At 35.8% G+C, this 23736-nt stretch overlaps 2 protein-coding genes across 3 annotated transcripts in view; one reads left to right on the top strand and one right to left on the bottom strand.

The window, feature by feature from the left end:
- Positions 1-1606, top strand: part of PLBD1 (phospholipase B domain containing 1) — a 68690-nt gene extending 67084 nt beyond the window's left edge. The window contains exon 11 of the mRNA XM_060024329.1: positions 630-1606. Coding sequence (XP_059880312.1) covers positions 630-797 — 168 coding nt within the window. The 3' untranslated portion in view covers positions 798-1606. The remainder of the gene's footprint in view (positions 1-629) is intronic.
- The window catches only part of ATF7IP (activating transcription factor 7 interacting protein), a 127650-nt gene continuing 105511 nt past the window's right edge, over positions 1598-23736 (bottom strand). For both annotated transcript variants that reach the window (XM_060024327.1, XM_060024328.1), the window contains exons 10-15: positions 21442-21506; positions 13203-13281; positions 11473-11628; positions 9117-9299; positions 7386-7498; positions 1598-6197 (exon numbers count right to left, since the gene is read on the bottom strand). In XM_060024327.1, coding sequence (XP_059880310.1) covers positions 5775-6197; positions 7386-7498; positions 9117-9299; positions 11473-11628; positions 13203-13281; positions 21442-21506 — 1019 coding nt within the window. In that variant the 3' untranslated portion in view covers positions 1598-5774. The remainder of the gene's footprint in view (positions 6198-7385; positions 7499-9116; positions 9300-11472; positions 11629-13202; positions 13282-21441; positions 21507-23736) is intronic.

The raw sequence follows: 23736 nt of genomic DNA, 5'->3' as shown, positions 1-23736 counted from the left end.
CAAGAGCCTGCCAATTTTTCATCAGAAAAGTCTCTGTTGAAGCATATACTTTAAAAATATCATTTCTCTTGAGCCATTTTGAATATGAGGAAAACCAGAAGTTATGAGACGTTTCCTGCTTTCCCCTCTAGGCTTAAGATCTGCTGCTCCCCAATGTTCAAGTGTTTTTAAGAACCACGGACCTCACTTTTCATCGAGTTCCTTCTACTTTAATACTCGTTAGTGCCCTGATTCATAACAACTTTTACTGAGGAATTAATCTATTCCAGGCACTGCTTCAAGTATTTGCTCTCATTAATCCTTATGACAACTCTTCTATGAAGCAGAGTTTTTTACAAATGAGAAAACGGAGTCAAAATACGTTTTGGAGCTAGAATTCCAAACGTGAGTAACCTGATTCCAGATCTCACACTTTTGGCGGTTAGTTTAACACACTTCTACTAGTCAGTGCACATTTGAATGCCAGATAGATGCAGAAGAACGTTATTGTGGAAGCCTGTAAGATTTCACTTTAAGGGGAGCTAATATTGTGACTTTGGACGAGGAGCAGGAACGATAAGTACAGCAGGGATGTAGTCTAGCTTTTGCCCAGCGGTTTCCTAAAATGTCCCCCTCTCCTCTCTTTGCAGGTGGCAGATATCCACCTGGCGTCTGCGTACACAGCCTATGCCATTAGTGGGCCCACAGTACAAGGTGGCCTCCCTGTTTTTCACTGGAGCCGTTTCAACAAAACTCTCCATGAGGGCATGCCAGAGGCCTACAACTTTGATTTTATTACCATGAAACCAATTCTGTAACTTGACATGAAATGGAGGGAGGTGAGATACAAAGGGCACTATTTTAACTACGTTTTCCCATTCAGACTTAGTCTTAAAATATATTCAGTCCAGTCTATCACTTGCATTTTTCACTGCCAATTTTGTCATGTTTAAAACAAGCTTTTACTACAGGGTGGAGCACCGTAGAAGAAAACATTACATACGATGAACGACAATACCGTTTTAGCGCACAAGCTTATACACAAGAAAGTATGGTAGAAGCTGCTCCCTCGCTCACCAAAATCCATTCTCTGCTTTTAAGCCTGGGCCCGCAGACCACACCTCCCAGGCTGCCCTGGGCAGCTGTGCCACGTGGCGGAGTTCTCGGGAGCGGACTTTTTCCAGGCCTGGCCCCTAACAGCCTGTACTGCTCATGCTGTTTCCCCTTCTCCCAGCTGGATGTGCTTGATGACAGAGCTCTAGGGGGTGGTGGGACCTGCAATAGGAATACTCCAATAGTGTTCTTTTCCTGGTCATTAGGAAGCAACAGCTGAGTCTTCTTCTGGCGAAGGATAGGCACATAATACAGCAAACTTTAACGTTGTCTCCCATTAGTTAAAAGCAGCATATCTAATCTGGGAGCAACTCTGCATAACAAACTTTCCTTTCAAAGCTGGAGAACTATATGTGGTTTGAGTACCATGGTACTGTCAAGTTAAGTTAAACGAGCCATACTGAACGGTGTAACAGTGACTCTCAACAAGGTGAAAGACTCCCAAAAGAAAAAGCAAAGAAACACAAGGGCTGAGAATAATCAGAATGAATCAGAGTACACAGGATGTGAAAAACCCAGCAGTTTATTTCAAAGTATAAATTTCAGGCTTGCTGAACAAAATCCCACTACAGTTAACACTTATACAGACAACACTCTACTGTACATTTAAAAAAGAAAAACCCCACAAAAACCTTCAAAACCTAATAAAAATAGGGCAACTTGCTATAGCCCAGTTTCTATTAGACATTAGGAAGGTCTTACATTGTCTTATTATTTACACTTTCAACTGCAATAAAGAAAAATCAGGATGCAAGTTTACTACAAAGGAATTATTTTTATATTTAAATTTGAAATGGTTGATAAAACACTAAAGCCAGGATTTCCCAAAAGGTGTTTGATTGCCCAGTTACCTTATTTACAAACAAAATTTTTTTAAAAGATGGCAATTAAATATAAATGATGGGTATTAACTGACTCTACAAATAAAAAAAAATGAAAAACTTATTTAGCATGATAAAATAATTTGACCAGAAGACAAAGCATGTATTTGTATCATCCTATTCCTCCCCACTGGCTGGCTCAAGGGGAATAAGTTTTAGGAACTGGATAAACCTGCCGCACTAACAAAACACCGTATAGGAATTGTTCTAATCTTTTTTTTTTTGTCCCAAAATTTTAAAAAAGGGGAGGGAGCCTCATTTGCCCAGTAAATAGTAAGGCAGGCAGAATCATACACTGGTTTTAGATAGAGTTATTTTCAATAATCTAATACTGGGACATGGTATTTCTGGAAATTAAAATAAAACAGGCCAATGATAAAGCTAAAGTAATGAATAGCCCAAGAAGGAAAGTCCCGGAGAACACTTGGAAGTGTTTGCCGTAACCTACTGTGCTAAGATCACAGTGTATAAAGGTGAGTGAGGAGGATACCACAGGCATTATTTTCTTAATCTTGTACAGTACTGGAAAATTCGCAGAATAAGACAAAAGTGTATGCAGTATTAACACCTTGCTGCATAAAGGATCATTTTGAAAGTGTAAGCAAAAGAGCAAACAACAAAAAAAACCCACGTTAACACTTAATCCGATATAGCAAGAGAACTGTATGGTGCGGCCCACCTAAGGAGTTCTGCTGACAGGTGGTCCTAAGATTCCAAGCTCCTTGCTTTAGGTCATTTTTTTCAATTAAACCTTTCATTTACTATCTGGCAATGGGGGTCAGGAAAGTGGGGAACACCTCTCTGTGAGGCAAATGGTATCCCAATAAACACTCACTTCTCAAGGAAGAAAGCTCTGCTCTTCACTTCTCTCATAAACTTCTACTGTGTTAAACAGCACACAGTTTTCTGCATATTTTAAAAAGTGAGTCCAGAGAAATAGAGGGATATAGTTACCTCATAAAGTTACCTGTTAACAACAGATGTCTTTGTATGTAATTTATAAATTTACTGGCAAGAACATAATTTTAAAATGTGAGGCTTACACTTAAAACAGGGTGAAGATTACTCTGACAAAGTGCAAAGCAGAGAGTAACAAACATCACAATTACCTTTAAATGTCATATAAACATCCTATATTTCAGGCTGAAGTATCAGAAGTTCCCAGGATTTCCAATAAGGCAATACTTACACAAGTATTGTCAGGCTAAAAAGGTAGCAAACTTGCATTCCCAAAATGGGATTATCAAGTTTATTTATAACACTCTGTGAAAAGATATTGTGAAATAAAAAAAGGTACCATGGAGTGTGAACTGCTATTAAAAAAATCTGTAACCAGTAGCTATTTCTAGTTGAGTCCTCCATTCTCTGTCCCCAAAGAAACAAACCAAACAAAAAGAAAGTACTCCTCAACATGAAAACCTGCCCCAAATAAAAGCCTAGAGTTCTAGCCTAGCACCCATAAGTAACTCCAATATAGCTGCTGCCTATGAATCCCATGGCAGGCTAACTGAAGGAGACCATCTCATAATATCTTTTCCCTCAAATAATCACAATTTCTCTTTGTACCTTCCCTCCACCACCTGTAATAAAGTTTTATTTTACTGTAGAAAATCTATTTTTAGGGTTACTATTTAAGTATTTTTTTTCTCTGACAGAAATGACACAATATAGGCTAAAATAATATTTTCATTCTACTGGGCTTTCTTCACCTGATTATATAATGCTATGAAAGCTTTAAAAAAAAAAAAGAGGATTAGTAAATATAAATAAAAAACGTTCACCAAGGGCACCTTTCTAGGCTAGGTAAGCAAATTATTATCAAGTGACCACAAAACCGGTCAATAAAGAACAATTTTGAACGTGGGCTTTCTATTCTGTAGACAGGAATGATCTTGAACACATAATTAATACTGCAACCATTGCAGGTAAAAACATATATACATGCAGATATAAGATAGGTGCTCACACACATCTAGAAGATCATCAGTTTCTCCCTTTAAAGTTTCATTGGCATGACATTGGCAACTTCTTTACCATCATCATTAGTACTAGAATGGGTAACGTCTACATAGTTGGTTGGCAAATACAATTAGTGGAAACTTTAATTCTTATTGTGGTCTCATTTTCTGAAAGCAAAAGGAAGATTTTGGATTTACTTTTGGCAATCTGTAGGCTTTCTTGAGCATCAATCAGACTTCACACCCAACACGACAGTACACTGACCGGTAAAAGTCTCTAAAGAGTTTCTTTACAACTAGAATGCTTCCTTATTACAAGCCACCGAAGTTGCAAACAAAGCAGCATTAATATTGAAGCCATAGCTCCTGCTTATAATTCCAGGAAAAATTAATGACTGACTTATTTAAGAAGGTAGGAGTATGAATTCAAATATGATATGGGAAGATGACCGGAAAATTTGTTTCACAAACTCCACAAATTCCTTTCCACGTATGGCCAACCACGCTCTCACCCCCCAGATTACACCACCTCTCCTGTCTTAAGCTATCTACACTCAAACATGTACCTGATACCACGTATAGCTGGCACTCATAATGAAAATCCATGACCTAAGCTGAACTTGATTAAAACTTTGAAGAAGAACAGAGATGCACAGAAGTTATATCTAATTGTTACATAAAATGACTCCAAAGGATATACTTTAAAAATCCTATCCAAAGCTGACATACAGTAAATCAGACAAAACTTAGCACCATCAAAACAAAGTTAAAAGATTAAGACAGGAAGAATGACAGGAGCATAAAGAAGAAACGGAGCTTTCCCTTTGATAGTTTACTCGCTGTATTTTGTGAATTTTACTATTTACTTCCTTTGAAAGAATACTATGCTTTGGGTGATAAGGTAAACTAGAATTGCTTTCATCATCTCTAAAACCTTGTGCAACATAGATACCAAAATATATTTGAAGGAAAATTTTCTTCCACAACGTGGTGCAAAAATAAAAAGCATTTATGTTCTTGGAAGAAAAGAGCAAAAGTCAAATTGTTGGAGTTAAACGTAGCGATGTCACTGATGAGACTATTTATAAAAGGCTTGGTCTAAAATCTACTTGAGGGAGATGTGCTACGTTTGGTGGAGATAAAGGAGAGATGAGGGTGAAAGGCTGTCAGGGAAGAGTAAATAATAATGGACAAACGGCCCTGTTTACTTTTGTCGTTAATCTTTAAGGCACAAAATAAATGGAAAAACCAGATTAGAAAAGGGAGGGCCCATTGCAGATCTTTTTCATCTAACTGACAACCCAGAAGAGACAAAAGAAAAGATGAACAGATCCTTTCCTGTGTTCAAATTAACCTATTTTAAACTATTTAACCATTTTGCTTTTTATTTTTTCTTTGGGTTCCATTTAGATTCAGTTTAAATCATTTATCTATGAACCTACAGATCTCTGAGAAGCAGAATCATGCCAGATACATACCTCAAATCCTTTGATCTACTTACTTCACACTGGAAGAGAGGTAAATTTGAGAATGAAAATGGGAGATTCCACTGCAATAAACATATAAATACAGAAAAGCACAAACACCCACACACATACCCCAGCCTCAGAACTAAAGCAAGGTGCAATTTACATTTCAAAACCTTGAAGCGTGAATTGTTCAGGAAAAGATTCTGCTTTATGGGCTGAGTTTATTCTGATTATAAACAAATGTAATGTATATACACATCTGTCCAAGAAATCTTGCACAGTGTGGATTTTACAATGGGTATCATGCACAAGATTAAAGCGAGACCCAAATGTGGAACTTTTGAAGAAAGAGGAAGAGATAAAGGCCCCAAGGTTTAACTGCTCTGGGAAGAAGAGATCACATCCGTTGACTGAGGATCACAGAAAGGTCCGAAACGTCCATAAATATCCTTGGCTCGTACTGCAAAGTAGTATTTGCTTCCAGATACAAACTGGGTGAGAGTGCATGCCATGGGCAAGGGAAGCGCCTTTACTTCTCCAATCTTCTTCCACTGGGAGGGCACAGTGGCACTGGGCTCCTCATGGTAAGCGTACAGATGGTAGCTGTCGACGGCGGCACAGCTTCTGTCCACCTCGAGGACGCTCCAGGACAGCACAATGCCGTTTTGACTCTGCACCCGGGCTAACTTCAAGTGCGGCTTCTGAGGCGGAGATGTGCTGGCGGCCTCTGGGGGCAGGCGCTGCGGCTGCGGGGCTTCTGGTAAGGGCGCCGGGTGCACAGGGCGTGAGGGGGGCTCCTGGAGGAGGAAGAGGCACGCCAGTTTATAATGGCCACAAAGAGGGCCGCTGCTGAAGGGAGAGCACAGCATCCTAGAGAACATTTAGAGGGGCTTCACCTTACACCAAGAACCCTGGGAGACACCAGACCCCATGCCATTTCTGGCAAGTTCTAGTTGATGATTTGTAACCAGTAACGCCCCGCACGGTGAGAGCTAAGTTTCCTCCCACTCTACGTCTGAGGTCTAAAATACTGAGTTTTCCTTGGGAAACAAAAGCCCTTGCTGCTGGAACATCATCTTGATAAAAACTGAAATAAGCATCTACTTCTAACAAAATAATTTATGATTTGATGATCTGTACTACAGATACTTATTTTAATATAACATAACATTTTTAAATAACGTGTGGCAGTCTATCATGTAAAATTTGAGTATCAACTCTACTTTCATTTTCAAACTGCTTTCCCAAATAAAGACAGCAGCGTATTCTCATAAGTAAGCACATTTAACGCTGAATGTATATATTTTTTCCCTTGGTCAGCACGAAAAAGGTGACGTTTATATTCGACTGTGAAAGATAGAATTTAGAAATGTAGCAATAGTCACAGACCTTTCTGCCAGTAGGTAAAAGCATGAGCAAGGGCATGGGGATAGGCAAGTGAGGGGATTTATGGGCAAAAACAAGTATTAACTTTTATTTAGATATCGGGTATGTGAAGAAGAACATACACATTTGGAAAGGTAAGTTAAGGCCAGATGACGAAAATGTATGAGGTGTGACCTTGGGCTGGTTACTCAACCCCTCTGTACATTAGCGGCCATACCTATAATAAAGGTATTAAATAAAAACTAAAGTTAGAACATGAAAAGATACTTTTTAAAATATCCTTTTTAATACTCCAAAATGCTCTTTTTAATTTAACCATGAGTTTAAAATGGTCTATTTCACTTTGCATGCCCCAGATACGGACTCTTTTTATACACTGTTCACCACCACAAGCAAACTCAGCAATCCTCAACCATCATTCCCTACAAACATTTGCTCACAATGGTAAGGTCTATTTTCTTCAATAAACTTCTGCTGGAGACACAGAAGATCTGTCATTTCCTTTTGATATAACCAGTTTAAAGAAAAAGGTACCAATTGCAATGATATTTGACGGCTTTACAGGTGAGAATTTTGTGAAACCAAGCATCCACACTTACAGTATGCACTTGTGGTGGTCGGTGATGCACTGTGAGCTGAGGTCCTGTTGATCCCAGGGTTAATCCATTGTTTACAACGTATGTAGTTGCTTGAGGCACTCGAACTGTAACACCTATAAAAGAAAATTCAGTGACAAAATTAGAATTCTATTCCAAATTTGGTAGAACACTGAATTAAACATTTAAAGTCAGTAAAGTGATGTTTTTAAAATTCAAAAGGAAAAATATTTCTATTTTTCCATAAGTCTATACTCAGCTAAAGTATTATTTGAGCATGAGGATAAAGAAATTCTCACATATGCGAGCTACCAAAATAAAATCTACCTCTGTGAACTTTTCCTCAAGTAGCCACTGCAGGATATATGCTCCCCAAATGAGAGAGAAAATCAAGGAAGAGGAGAACAGGAGACTTAGTGGACAGGAGAGAAATAAATGCCGTCCCTACCAAAAGGACTATAACCGAAAATCCTAGAACGCTGAAACACTGGAGCTGTAGACATGTACAAGGCAAACAGGTCAGAATGAAGCAGTTTGACTCTAAAGAGAGAAAACTTGAAGCTAACTTCACAAAGATCGCGGCCGCCTCCAGGACAGGGAAGTTATCCTTGCCTTGCGTTAATGAGGTTCCTCTTTCTTTCCATGCCCTGCTGATCAGCTGAGGATACTCATTTCATCCAACAGAAAACTCTTCTGACATACATCAGGGCAACAAAAGCAGAAAACTTAGAAGCCACCCATGCCTCAACCATATTCCTGCCATATATTCAGTACCACCATGTACCCTGACTGGGGTGAGCCCAGTTTCCCAGAATTCATTCATGACACAGTTGACTGATCTCCCCAGAGAAAGCTCTTGTAAACTTGAGAAAGCTGAAGCCAGAATGTGAACCAAAGACTCTGCTTAGTTTATCTTCTCCTAGAAGCCATCACCTAATAATGGCATTACTGAAGTTTCTTTAAACAGATGGATTTGCCCTTGCTATTAAATTTTGCAAAACTAAATATTTTTAGTGATACATATATAGATTGCAAAACCATACAGAAAAACAGAAAGTAAGTAAGGATGATGGTTACCTCTGATAGAAAGGGAGAGGGATGCAATTAAAGGCGGGCATATAGTAGACTTTTGGATACTGATAAAGCTCTATTTCTTAGGCTGGTGGGGAATTCATATGTGGTTCATTTTGCCATTTTTCTTTAAATTTTAAATATATCTTTTACAGAAACTTGTTTGTATGATATATTTTACTACTAAAAATATATATATATATATTTTTTCCATTTATATACACATACATATACATATGGAAATTACAAGTTACCTTTAACATTTTCCCATCTTTTATTTCTCAGCCACTTTCCATACCTTTAAGACTCTCTCATTGGAGGCTATCTTTTACCATTATCTCCATCTGGGCTAAGTCACAATTGATCATTCCCACTTTAACTAGGCAAGGTGTCTCAACAGAGTACAGACCAACATCAAATAGGGTACTGTGATAGTACAGGCCATAAGTAATTAAATTGAAGACAACACCCAGAACACATATCAGATAATATACAAGTCCAATTTTTCTGGTTAACTCTCCTAAGGGAAGAAAAATGAATTAATAATAGTTTTAATATGATATTTAGCACTTTTTGCTAAATCTAATGTCAATATAAGCTACTCCAGCTAAGTGCTAAAGAACTACGTGTAACTTGGAGCCATATACAGGAAGAGTCTCTTACTATTTTGGGGATTGACCTGCCGAACAGCAGGAGCCTGCATAACAGTTCCTCGCAGGGAAGCCTGAGCTGGTGGTGCGGGGAGAGCTGTATAAACCACTTGATGGTTTGCAGGAGCTCTTGGTACAGGGAGCCTCGTGGTCACCTGAGTTACTGGACGATGCGTTACATTCACGGTGGTTGGAGCTAATGAAGAGCAGAAAAATATATTAAAAATGCAGTAAATGTTATGCTAAGTAAACAGTATTAAATGATAATTATACAAAATCTGATTTACTATAATAAAGAGAACTAGAGACAAGCGATTCCTTTTGTAATCGTGGAAGGTAAGAATGACAGGGCCAATCAAAATTAATACTACTACAATCCAAGCTTCAGAAGAAAAGAGTACCTCAACCAGGTCCAACGCCCTTCCTACTCTAGTTTAACTAGATTAAATAAGCAAGTGAAGATGAAGAAAGGGTTTAGACCTTGAGAGTATGATCTTATAGGAGTGATTTAAAAGAGTAAATTTTCCCTTCCTCAGTGTTAAATTATTCTTAGCAGAGTGGAACTTTCGGCCCTCCAGGCCTTCTACCGATGGGTATAAATCCAAGAGAGTAACTCTGTGTTCCCACAGTTTAAAAAAACTGGCTATTATAATTGACATTTTCTTCAGATGAGCCAAACCATTTCTTACTCAAAACAATAAAACACCCATTAAAATACAGGCTTCTTCCTTCTCTACTGTGGCATTCCTCCTAATTTATGTTCCAGAGAGCATTAATGCCTTGAGTGATATTAACACATATTTATCAAAATATGAGTCCTAGATGTTCACTGACAGCACAGAAATACAGTAATGATTTCAGGAGTTAACAGTTTCTTGGTAATAACTCTCTGAATTAGAATTTCATTTTATAAATGACCACATATTAACTATATAATAAAAATCAATAATAAATATACTTTCATATGGAAAAATGGGCTCTATAATAAAATAAATTTGGAGGTAAACACTGGATATAATAAAGAGACTGCTTAGTCTTTACATATCCTAACTTTCAACGTGAGTCTTTCAAAAGCGGAAAAAAGTAAAGTATACAAGGAGGAATACTTATCTCTTCATCTCCTTATTCCCCATTTTACTATCTGTATTGTTCATGGGTTTGCATAATGACATTTCCTTCTAAATTATCTAAATTAGGTGACTGTCATTTTAATTTATTTCACTGGATCAGATTCCATGTGAGCTCAATGTATACCTTAATGAGAAGAGTGCTTATATAAGCATTTTGCAGCTCAATCTCTTAAGCAATAGGCTATTTTTTGAAGAAGACAACCTGTCTTGATTGGCTTCTAAACAGATTAGGAGATACAGGCGACATCTTGAAAATGTCTGATTTATAGTTTCTTGAGAGGTAGCAGGTAAAATATTAGAGGTTCTGACAGTAGTGTTAGGCCAGTTAAAACTATTTCTAGTTAAGAATCATTTAAAAATTCTTGTTTGATCAGTCAATTATAACTTCTTGGTTATAATCAGAATGAATCATTACACTCATCCCTTCCAGAGAAACTATATTCATTTCTGCTGTTTACAGTGGCAAAGACATATATAATTGAACTCTTCTTTATAACTATTCTGTATCAGTGCTGCTACTTGAGACTGTCCACGAAATTAAGTCATACTGCATTCAAAACATACATTGCCTTCAAAGTAACAATGAGGACTAGTCTTAATTTTCTGTCTAATCTTTTTTTAAAATACTTTATCGTTTTTATAACTTATTACTAACATAATTAGGGTTAAAATCCAATTCATCTCAAGGGAATGAGAAGACAAGCCCCAGACTGGGACAAAATATCTGCAAAAGACATATTTGATAAAGGACTATTATCCGAAACATACAAAGAACTCCTAAAAATCAACAATAAGAAAATGAACAACACGATTAAAAAGTGGACAAAGAATCTGAACAGACACCTCACTAAAGAAGACAACAGATGGCAAACAAGCACACGAAAAGATACTCAACATAACATGTCATTAGGGAGATGCAAATGAAATACCAATGAGATTCCACTACACCTATTAGAATGGTGTAAATCTAAAACACTGACAATACCAAATGCTGGATGTGGAGCAATAGTTCCTCACACTCATTGCTGGCAGAAATGCAAAATGGTACAGCCACTCTGGAAGACACTTTGGCAGTGTCTCACAAAACCAAACATATTCTTCCCGTATGATCCAGCAATCACGCTCATTGGTATTTACCTAAATGAGCTAATTTTCTGTCTAATCTTTCCATTCAATTTCACAGTCATATTTCACTGCAGGCAAAACTAAAGTTTCAGCTTAGTGATTCAGCATATTTACCTGTAGGTAGTAAGTGTATGGTTGTCTGAGATGGTCCACTTGTTGGCACCCCAGATGGCTGAAGAGGTGGTGCTGGCTGGATGGGTTGCAGTGGTCGAGATATAGGCTGAGAAGAGCTCATGGTTGACACAGGAGTGTGATTTATCTTTTTAGGGTCTGTTAATTAAAAGTGAGACAATATGATTATTGATAGAAAAAAATTAGAAATACAAGTTTATCCTTGCCATTCATCACACGTACCCCTAAGAGAACAATTTCTTTGTATTTTAATTAAGTGTACTTTTGCCAATTTGAAAACCAAGTCAGGACCTTAAACAATTCACTGTTGGCTCTATCACAGATTCTAATTCACATTTAAAGAAAACACAGTTTTACTTTTTTTTTTTTTTAACGAAAGAATCCTACTTCTAACTCAATACAACAAATTCAAGGCTTCAGCAACTGCTACTTTAATACTTGAGTGTTGATGAAGAACAGTGCACTTTAGATGGGAGAATTTAAGTAACACTCAGTGGTGGGGCAATGGAACGAGACTCCAAGAGGCAGGGGTGATAGAAAGGGAACTGACAAGAGCACTGATAACAAACTTTGCTTACTTTACTTTTTTATCTAGAACCAGCCTTACCTGTGTCTTCTCAAAAATAACCTGTATTTATTTTTGTGCTCTAGGAAATTCCTTCCATTAAGATTTCTCTATTAAAAAAAATAGTAAAAGCAATACAGAAAATCTGAAACTTTTAACCAATAATCAGACGGGCATGAATTCAACCCTGACAAATGATGGCACAAATCTTCCAATTTTACATCAGTTTTATACAAAAAAAAAAATTGACTTTAATGTCACATAATGAATTGTATAGCTAATTAATTTTGTTTTCCTAAAACCAACTTAACTGTCTTGTTCCCTAAAACGTAATTTTTAAAAATCTTTAGTTTTAAAAAAAATTTAATGTCTTTAAGGTAAAATAATTAGCACCTGATCCTATTAGATTTTCCACATGTATTATATAATTACCACCACAAAGTTTTACAAATATGTCTGTGAACAGTTATTCTCAAATAAGTTTGAGAAATACTTTATAGCTTGAATCATTCTTGGAGATTTACACTGTAAATTAGCATAGCAAAGGCTCGGAGAAATCTGTATTAAGGAAAAAATCCATATAATTTTAACTCAGCATTTTCCAAGCATATTTAACCATGAACTTTTATCACAGAACACCTATTAACACTGTGGAAGAATAACTGGGAATATTGGTTAATATCTAACCAATATAATTTCTAAATATTATAACTCAGAATAATATTGAGAATTCTGGGTGTGCATGGTTTTTAACATTACTTTCATTTAACATCTACATTAAAACACACACACACATGGAAAAAACATTTAATTTAAAGTCAAAAGACTTGGGTTTAATTTGCGCTCTGAATCTATCCTCAACTCTAAAATGAGCAGTATAGGGTTATTGTAAGGATCAAGTGAAATAACATATAAAAGGAGAGGTGTTCCACAAGTCAAATATTCTCCTAGTTGCTCTGTTTTCCTTTATGCCTTGTTCATATACATTCAAGATTTGATTTCTATTTTTTAATTCTAATCTTAAAAACCCTCTTTCTAAAAAGGACACAAATAATGGGGTAGAGATCTGTATTCACTGAATATAATGGATTAAGAGAGAAAAATGGTATCAAAGCATTCCTTAGTAGGATTACTTATATTTAAGTACCTTGTGAAGCTCCACTCTCTTCATCATCCATTGTCAGATCAATGACCCCACCTGAATCGTTGCCTGTGGCTTTTCCACTCTGAAAAAAACAAAACATCTGCATTTTGCAAAGAAAACTCTGGCAGACATAAGGAAAATAAAATAATACTGAGGGGAAACAAGGATAATGCACAGCCTGGTTCAGTTTGGACACCTAATGGCTTCACCTGAAGAAAGAGTGTTTGTCAGATAAATGACCCAAGGATACTCATGAGCTAAATATGTGCCACATAAAAACTTTGAAATCCTTTCACAATAAATTCTTTTTTTTTAAATTACACTGTCAATTGCATAGAGCTATTAAAGTGATGATCAAGTGTGTTAAGTGATTAAATGTAAACAATTCATTTTCTTTTTTTAAAATTTTTTTTTAACTTTTTCTCTCTTTTTTTTTTTTTCATGTGGACCATTTTTAAAGTCTTTGCTGAGTCTGTTACAATATTACCTGTTTTACGCCTTGGTTTTTGGCCCCGAGGCATGTGGGATCCCATTACCCCGACGAGGGATTGAACCCACACCCCCCACATTGGAAGGCGAAGTCTCAACCACTGGACTGTCAGGGAAGTCCCATACAATCCATTTTCTAACATTTAAATGTTGACCAATCCTACACTAAATTATCAACGTTAATTCACAAAAACACCAAAGGCAACTTTAAAGCCAGAATTAGGTTACATAAAATAATATATTTTCCCCTGAAGAATGCTGTCGTTTGATAGGATGTGATGTGCTGTAATCAACTGCCATCTAAGTTGACTGAAGTCCACCCACTGCCCAAAATCATTAGAAATGTAATTTAAAAATTTAACTACATAATAGCAACAAAAAAGGAAAGCAGTACAAAACAGACCTGAAGAGCCAAGATCTTCAAGTCAAAAAGACTGAGTGCATCTTTTAGTTCCAACACATACAAGCTATGTGAATTTATGTTAAAAGCACATTTCCTCAATTTCCAAAATTTGGATATGAAGTCTATTATAAGAATTAATGCAAATATGCATACAAAGAGCTTAACACCAAGCATGATACATGGTAACTACTTAATAAATGCTAATCATAATTACTTTATGATATATTATATCAACTCCAAATGATTAAGGCTTTCATCTATAAAACTCCAATTCTGCAAAATTAAAGAAAATAATTCTTTGATGTTATATTCAGGCCAAATCCAAACACAATGATGTAATTCTAAATCTTACACTTATAAACCTTTCTTTGATAATGACTTCATAGAAAATGACTTGTTTACAAACATCACAGATCTGAAAAATCCAAAATGAAAAGTTCTTAACAAACCTTGAAGAATATAACAGAATCCACTTGCTACAACAGATCTATATGGTCCACTTTTCAAACTAAGGTCCACTTTTAAAATTAAGTTTTAAATTCATCAAAAATTACTAGACAAACATGCAAACACCAGTAAAGTAGAACCCAACTAAAGACAAAAAGATAGTCAATAAAAATAACTCCAAGTGGAGCCAGATGTTGAATTCAGCAGACTTCAAAGCAGCTGTTAAAAATATGCTCAAAGAATTACTAGAACAAATAATCCTAAAATTTATATGGAATCACAAAAAAACCAGAATTGCCAAAGCAATCCTGAGGGAAAAAAACAAAGCTGGAGACCTAACACTCCCAACTTCAGACAATAAACAAAGCTACAGTAATCAAAACAGCATAGTATTGGCATAAAAACAGACATATGGATCAATGGGTCAGAATAGAGAGCCCAGAAATAAACCCACACACCTACAATCAACTGACCTTTGACAAAGGAGGCAAGAATGATACAATGGAGAAAAGACAGTCTCTTCAGTAAGTGATGTTGGGAAAGCTGGACGGCCACATGTAAATCAATGAAGACAGAACACTCCCTCACACCATACACAAAAATAAACTAAAAATAGCTTAAAGACTTAAATATAAGATATGATACCATAAAACTCCAAGACAAGAACATGGGCAAAACATTCTCTGACATAAATCATAGCAATGTTTTCTTAGGTCAGTCTCCCAAGGCAACAGAAATAAAAGCAAAAATAAACAAATAGGATCTAAAGAAACTCATAAGCTTTCACACAGCAAAGGAAACCATAAACAAAACGAAAAGACAACCTTTGGACTGGGAGAAAATATCTGCAAACGATATGACTGACAAGGGCTTAATTTCCAAAATATACAAACAGCTTATACAACTCAATAACTAAAAATCCAACAACCCAATCAAATGATGGGTAGAAGACTTAAATAGACATTTCTCCAAAGAAGATGTACAGATGGCCAATAGGCACATGAAAAGATGCTCAACATTGTTAATTACCAGAGAAATGCAAATCAAAACTACAATGAGGTACCTCAAACTGGTAAGAATGGCCATCATTGAAAAGTCTACAAACAGTAAATGCTGGAGAGGGTATGGAGAAAAGGGAATTCTCCTATACTGTTGGTGGGAATGTAAATTGGTTCAACTGCTATGGAGAAAAAGAGGCTCCTTAAAAAACTGAAAACAGAGTTGCCAGATAATCCGGCCATCCCATTCCTGGGCATATATCTGGAGAAAACTCTAATTCAAAAAGATACATGCACCCCAATGTTCACAGCAGCACTATTTACAATAGCCAAGACATGGAAGCAACCTAAATGTCCACTGACAGATAAATGGATAAAGAAGATGTGGGATTATATATATACACACACATACACACACTCATATATACATATACATACATACATACATATAATGGAATACTACTCAGCCATAAAAAAGAACGAAATATTGCCATTTGCAGCAACTTGGATGGACCTAGAGATTATTGTACTAAGGGAAGTAAGTCAGACAGAAAGACAAATATATGATAACACTTATACGTGGAATCTAAAATATGATACAAATTGACTTATTTACGAAACAGAAACAGACTCACAGACATAGAAAACAAACTTATGGTTACCAAAGGGGAAAAGGGGGGGAGGGATAAATTAGGAGTTTGGGATTAGTAGATACAAACTACTATATATAAAACAGATAAACAACAAGGTCCTACTGTATAGCACAGGAAACTATATTCAATATCTTGCAATAATCTATAATGAAAAAGAATATATACATATGTATAACTGAATCACTTTGCTATACACCAGAATCTAACACAACATTGTAAATCAACTATACTTCCATTTTTAAAAAATGAAAAAAATCTGTCAAAGAATTAAAGGAAAATATGATATTAACAGATGTGCAAATAAGAAATCTCAAAAGTAGAAAATGAGAAAAACAGGAAGACAACAGAAAAATTAAGATAGAATATTAAAAAATCAACACAAAATAAAAGTAGGAAAAAAAGTACTCAGAAACAAAAAAGCAGATGACATATTTTTTAAATTACAGAACAGCAGACCGAAATTCAACCATATCAACGACTATACTAACTAAATGCAATGAAATTTCCTATCAAAATTAGGGATTGTCAGATGAAATAATATATCAAGAAATCAAGAAATCACTAGTTTTCTTCTCCTAGATACTCACTTTAAATACAAATACACAAACACTAAAAAAAGCAAGCATAAAAAAACTGTTGTAATCACATTAATGTTAGATAACATATAAGGAGGTAAACCTTATAACGATAAAACAGTCAATTTGTTTATTTCTTTTATTGTTTTCACTCATGTTTTGATGCTCTATTATAAGGTGCATATTTTTCTATAATGTATAATATAATAGGAAGAGAAGATCTATAATCAATGATGTAACCTACATTATATTTTTATTTACCATAACCTGACTGATAAAATTCATCTATTATCACATACTACAGGTAGTTTCCTGGTTATATTTTCTTCTTGAGAAATAAAACTGAATTATTTCAATAACTATTAACAGCAATTATAAGACAGTCATGATAGCTGGCACTATTCCCATCAGGCTCTGTGCTAAGTGTTTTATCAATACATTCATTAACAAATTTAATCTTTACAATAATCCTGAGGTTGAGACCAGCATTAGCCATATTTTATAAGTAAGAAATCAAGGTGTTAGATAACTTATTCAAGGCTTACACATTATTAAGTGACAGGAGGCACTGTCTGACTCTAGAGCTTATTATTTCTATGCCACTAGGTGCAAATTTATATATCTTCACATTTTTTCTGCCATCAATTCTGAGAAAACTTATGTAATCAGAGACATTACATGCCTATATCTGCATTTACACACATTACAGAATTACTCAATTTGAAACCATTAAAAAAACATCTTAGTTGTATCAAATAGGTTTTAATACTAAGAATCTATTTTATTAAAAAGTTACTTAATCATGTGTCCTTCCCGCAAAATGAGACCACTCTCATTAAGTGAACACTAAGAAAATTTCAAGAAAGCAAAGATACTGGCTTTGTAGGTTTTTTGGGGTTTTTTTGGTTTTTTTTTTTTTTTTACTGAAACAAATAACAAGAACATATTTGAAAGGCTAGAGTAGGGCACTTCAACAATTGCAAGGGAAGTTATAAATACAGAAGACCTGGTTGTTCACTCCACACACATCTCTCCAAGGGGACTTGGGAACTACAGGCAGGCTTGGGTGGCTACCAGGAATGTGACCCTTAGAAAGTTTACGTTAATAAATGATAATTTTCTTATGTACTCCTTAAACAGTGTCATACTGGCTTATCAGGATTGATTTGCACAGACATCAAGTCTGATGATGCACACCTGGTTTCATTGTTGGGGTCCTGAGTTTTGACTGCCATGGCTGGTTACAAAGAAAGAGGCAGCTATATAGTCAGCTCAGACCCTGATACTCAGTCAGTCTTCTCTGGGCAAAGACTATTGGCACATGTCCCTGCAGTTAATAACCAGAGAGACAGCACATCCTGTGCAGTGCTGGACAGGAGAGAATATGGAGGCCTCAGCCTGACCGCACTTAATCCCACTTGATGCATATATTTTTCCTGCTGTTTTTGCTCTCTACCTTTTGCTGTGATAAACCATAACCATGAGTATAACCTGTCACAGGTCTTATAAGTCCTTACAGCAAATAAACAAAATTGAGGCTGATCTTGAGTCCCTCAAAAAAGTAATATAAAACTACAGATGTGGCAGAAAAAGATTTCTATACTGTTTTACAACATACGATGATACTTCAAATAAATAATGTTTTTCACCATATGAAATATATTAGTAATGTACTATATGAAATGAGATCTATGAATAAAATATGTAGTAATAACTCATTATATGGAATATGTTAATAAATACTTATTTGGAGGACATTAGAGAAATCTTCAAGGACTACAAAGAGAATATTTTACACATTTAATTAGTTTCAAATTAGCTATGTCTGAACAACGATCATTTCCATAAAAGTCATCCAGATTCCTTCTAATTTATAATAGCCTTAAAGTGTTCAGAAGTACAACTAAGTAAGATTTGGCAGAGAAAAAAGAAGCTGGCAGAGTATACTTAGAAAGTTAACAGTCTAAAGAATCACAAGCTACCTGTTTCATACCAGAGTCTACTTGCTACTAAGCAACATACAGGGGAAAAACCTAACGATCATTTCTTAATATATCTTCAAAAAACAATAGTGTTGGGGCTTCCTTGGTGGCGCAGTGGTTGGGAGTCCGCCTGCCAATGTAGGGGACGCGGGTTCGAGCCCTGGTCCCGGAGGATCCCACGTGCTGTGGAGCGGCTGAGCCCGTGCACCACAACTACTGAGCCCGCGTGCCACAACTACTGAGGCCTGCACGCCTAGGGCCCGTGCTCCGCAACGGGAGAGGCCACGGCAATGAGAAGCCCATGCAAGGGAGAGTAGCCCCGGCTCACCGCAACTAGAGAAGGCTGTGCGCGGGAGCGAAGACCCAACGCAGCCAAAAATAAATAAACAAAATGAATAAATTTATTTAAAAGAAAATAGTGTTACCTTAATCAAGGTATTCAGCACAACAACAAAAATTTTATTTGTAACCCAAAAGAGCCAGTAAAGCATCAATTTATAACTGGCAGCACATATATATTTCTTATCATATAATAAAGCTTGCATATTATATTTATTATTTAAATCCATAACTGGTACTCATTCAAAGCTGAAAATCTTTTTTTGACCAGGCATGACTTTGGCAGGTTAGCTCCCTAGTCATGCTACTTGTATGTGTTTTTCATACAATGGTATTGAATTACTCTTCCTGTAAGCCAAATAAGATAACCACTGAGAGCTTAATATTTGGCTGCACTGTCTCTCTGCTACCTGATGCAGTCTCTCACTATTTCAGGCGTCTTTTGGATCGATTGGTTCATGAAAATGTAAGTTATACAATACAATGTAAAGTAAAACATTTTAGATTCTAAAACCTGTGAAGTGGGGAGTAACACATGATGTTTTAGAATTTCTAGAACATAATAAGCAGCTGGGTGTTACTGGATTTTATATTATTTTGCTTTGTTGTTTTTCTTTAATTTAAAAAGGATATTTTTAAGTAAACAATTTTAAAAGTCTAGCAAACTTTTATATCAATTTTAATTTCACCTAGATGTTTACAATATTACATACACTTTATTTCAGCAATCCAGTATAACTTTCTGCAATGATGAAAATGTTCTGTATCTTTGTTTTCCAAAATGGTAGTTACTACCTATATTTGGCTATTGAGCCTTGAAATGGGGCTACTCTGATATAGGAAGTAAATTTTTTATTTAAGCCTAAATTAAATTAAATTTTAATTTAAATGGCCAACATGTGATTAGTGGCTACCACATTAGACAGTACGACTTTAGAAGAATCATCATTTTTTTTTTTTTTTTTTTTTTTGCCGTACGCGGGCCTCTCCCTGTTGTGGCCTCTCCCGTTGTGGAGCACAGGCTCCAGACGTGCAGGCTCATGGGCCCAGCCGCTCTGCGGCATGTGGGATCCTCCCAGACCGGGGCACAAACCTGTGTCCCCTGCATCGGCAGGCGGACTCTCAACCACTGCGCCACCAGGGAAGCCCAAGAATCATCATTTTTAATAAGATAAAAACACAGCCATTACAATGTCCATTTTTGTGTCTTGAAACATTACCTAGTATGTCCAGACAAACAAGAAAAAAAATTACTGAGGGAAATAAAGTTGTTTGTAATTTCTTTGTTTACTTTTAGGTTTACTTTATAAAGTAAGGCTAGACTTCCTATAAATGTTCCATAAAAGTCACTGAATATATCAACATTTCCTATACCATGTGTCTTCCAGAAAGTACTCCATATACTTTTAATTAAAAACACAGCTACTATAAGACATCCTCAGAAGCAATCAAAACTCTGATCTTTAATATCATATAAAAAGACTGCTAAAATTTGTAAGAAATAAAATATTTCTAATAGCTTTCTATAAAGCATGGTGTACACCTATCTTTGGTTAAAAATCCATCATTTTAAAGGAAAACAGTCAAAATTAAAGATTATGCCCTTGTTTTAAAATTCATGTAATTTATTCATGCCCGACTTATTCAAGATTTTTTATTTTTCTAGGAAAAATATATGCATTTCTTGATATGATTAAGAGGAAGGGAAGAAAATAAAATTAGACTATCAACAACCTAATGACTTCCCTATAAATCTATTACACCTAAAGCAATATAGTAAAAGAAGTATGATGAACATTGTCAATTTAATACAGGAAAAAAGTAGTTACTCCATTCCTGAGTGATTTAAATTTAACATGAAAAAGTACCAGCACTGGCAAAGTGCTAATAAGCTATCAGAAAGACCAAGATTTTCTTTCCATAAAAGCTATCTCTGATCAGCTTTGAAGAAACTAAAATGATGTCTCCGTGTGTGTTGGCAATGGCAGGACAGAGGACTGGGTGGGGGGATCCCCGCGGGGGAGGTAAACCAGAGAGACCTTCTTAAAAAGATGGGCCAGGAAGAAATTACACATGGAGACTTAAAACTTCACAATATATGAACAAAAACAAGTAGACTGCCGATTATATATAATCCAAGCAGTTAGTTAATTTAATAAACATATTATTTCTAAGAGAACTACTAAGCAAAAAAACTCAATTCTTGTCAAACAACACAGAGACACTGAAAATTTTTGGACAGTTGTAAAAAGCAGACTTAGAATAATTTTCATTTTACCAAAGAATATTGATAGAAATTCATTCTCTTATGGACTATAATTAGAATTTTACTTTGAAACAGTAGGAAAAATCTTACCTGTGATGTGCTATCAGCTGCTTTCTTATTAACAGAAGCATCTATTGTTTTGTTTGTCTGGTTTTCTGAGGAGTCAAAAAACAAAACAAAGCAAAACTCAGAGCTATTCTTAAAGGCACCTACAAAATGTGAAAGGATGGGTTGCTTTACATACAACAATTCATGTTAATTTTCTCCAATTTTTTTTTTGTCTGTCAACATGTTACATATGTAAAGAGATCCTCTCATAGACCACCACTACAAAACCTTTCAGAAGGACAAATTCATAATAGAGATCAAAACACTTCACATACTCATTAACCAGAAATTTTAACTCTAACCTAAGGAATATTGCAGGGAAACAATTTAAGACGTCTGTAACTTAAATGCTGAAACATGAATAGTTAAATAAAATATAATCCTTCCATACTATATACCTTTGGAGAAAAAAAATTTAATAGCATGGCAAAAACGTAATAAATTCACTAGAAAAATAGTTACAGTGATTCTGATGAAATATACATGGATGATCTCAGTAGGTCAATCACAGATGATTTTTCTTTATTCAGTTTTCAATTAACTTGTGTTGAGTTTGTGGCATATGTATGTGTGTGCATGCATGTATGTACACACACACACACACACATGAAAGTTGGATGTATAGAACTACAACTATATAGTTGTAAAAAAGATAGCTGAATGAAAAAACAGCACAGAAAAGAAACCAAGTAGGTTTTTCTGCCTCAATTTCTAAAGAGAAGGTATTAAATTTTATCAAATGTCTTGAGCATCTACTGAGGTGATTAATCAGCTTTTTCTCTTTGGTAATGTGGTCAATTATATTAATAGGAATTTTCTAATGTTGAAACATTCCATCCTTGCTTTTTTGTCAAAAAAAACGTTGGTCAAAATGTGGCACTCCTTTCATCTGTAAATCTTCATAACACACATATAAAGTAAACCATTTATATTACAAAAACAAAACAGAAACAGGAGACATAACCATGTATTTCTACATATAAATCTGTATGTCAAAAAAATCAGGATAAATATCTACCTATTAAAAAAGAAGGTTTTCTAGGCTAGGCACGTAAAAGGAGGCCCTTACAATTTCTCCCTACCCTATCTGAATTATCTTAGTTCCTTTCGTAGGACGAATATATACAATATATATAAATATATATATATATATTATATATATAACTCTAACCTAAGGAATATCACAGGGAAATAATTTAAGATGTGTATAACTTAAAAAAGATATATACATATCTTTAATACCTTAAAATTACTTCATTTACAATGAATCAGCTTCTCTTCTGGACTGTGAAGTTCTTGAAATACTACTTAATAAAAAACAAATTCCAGGGTACTGATCCTACATGGTTGAGTATTAAATTACACTTATGATATTACCAAAACATCATCAATTTACTACCAATTTTTTTAATACATATATACAATGTCAATACATTCATTTGGAGTTAAAAGACATTTTCATTTCCAAGTGAAAATAAAAGGTAAATTCAGAAGCAAAGTAGGTGAGGGAGCTTCATTTTTATTTTCTGTTGAAATATCCTCATACAATTATCCTCAAGACTCAGAGAAGATTTAGACTGCTTAATAAAATGTTTTACTTCTTTACACACACACACACAAACACACACACACAAATACTAATAACTATGAGAGTTTTGTTATCCAGAGTGATTCTTTGACGTAACTGTCTCAGGAAAAAGGGTTAATTATTCACAAAGCTGTAATAATATTCCTTATTCTAGATTTTCAGTTAACTTCCCCTACCCCTTTATTACAGATTGTTTTCTTGATTCTTAATCATTTTATAGTCTCACTGCATCTTTTGTTTTCTTTTACTATAATATCTACTTTAAATAAATTCTGGTTTTGTTTTTGTTTTTTGTTTTTTTTGCGGTACGTGGGCCTCTCACTGTTGTGGCCTCTCCCGTTGCGGAGCACAGGCTCCAGACGCGCGGGTTCAGCGGGCATGGCTCACGGGCCCAGCCGCTCCGCGGCATGTGGCATCCTCCCGGACCGGAGCACGAATCCGTGTCCCCTGCATCGGCAGGCGGACTCTCAACCACCGCGCACTAGGGAAGCCCCACCCTGCCAATTTTATTGCTTGATAGATTGATTTGTAACTTTTTATTTTCAGAATTTATCTAAAGTTGGGGCGCCTGCCGATGCAGGGGACACGGGTCCGTGCTCCGGTCCGGGAGGATGCCACATGCCGCGGAGCGGCTGGGTCCGTGAGCCATGCCCGCTGAACCCGCGCGTCTGGAGCCTGTGCTCCGCAAC

This window comes from Delphinus delphis, chromosome 11, assembly GCF_949987515.2.
Source record: "Delphinus delphis chromosome 11, mDelDel1.2, whole genome shotgun sequence".
Classification (NCBI taxonomy): domain Eukaryota; kingdom Metazoa; phylum Chordata; class Mammalia; order Artiodactyla; family Delphinidae; genus Delphinus; species Delphinus delphis.
The sequence above is the reverse complement of the archived record's forward strand: the minus strand, read 5'-3'. Positions and strand labels throughout refer to the sequence as shown.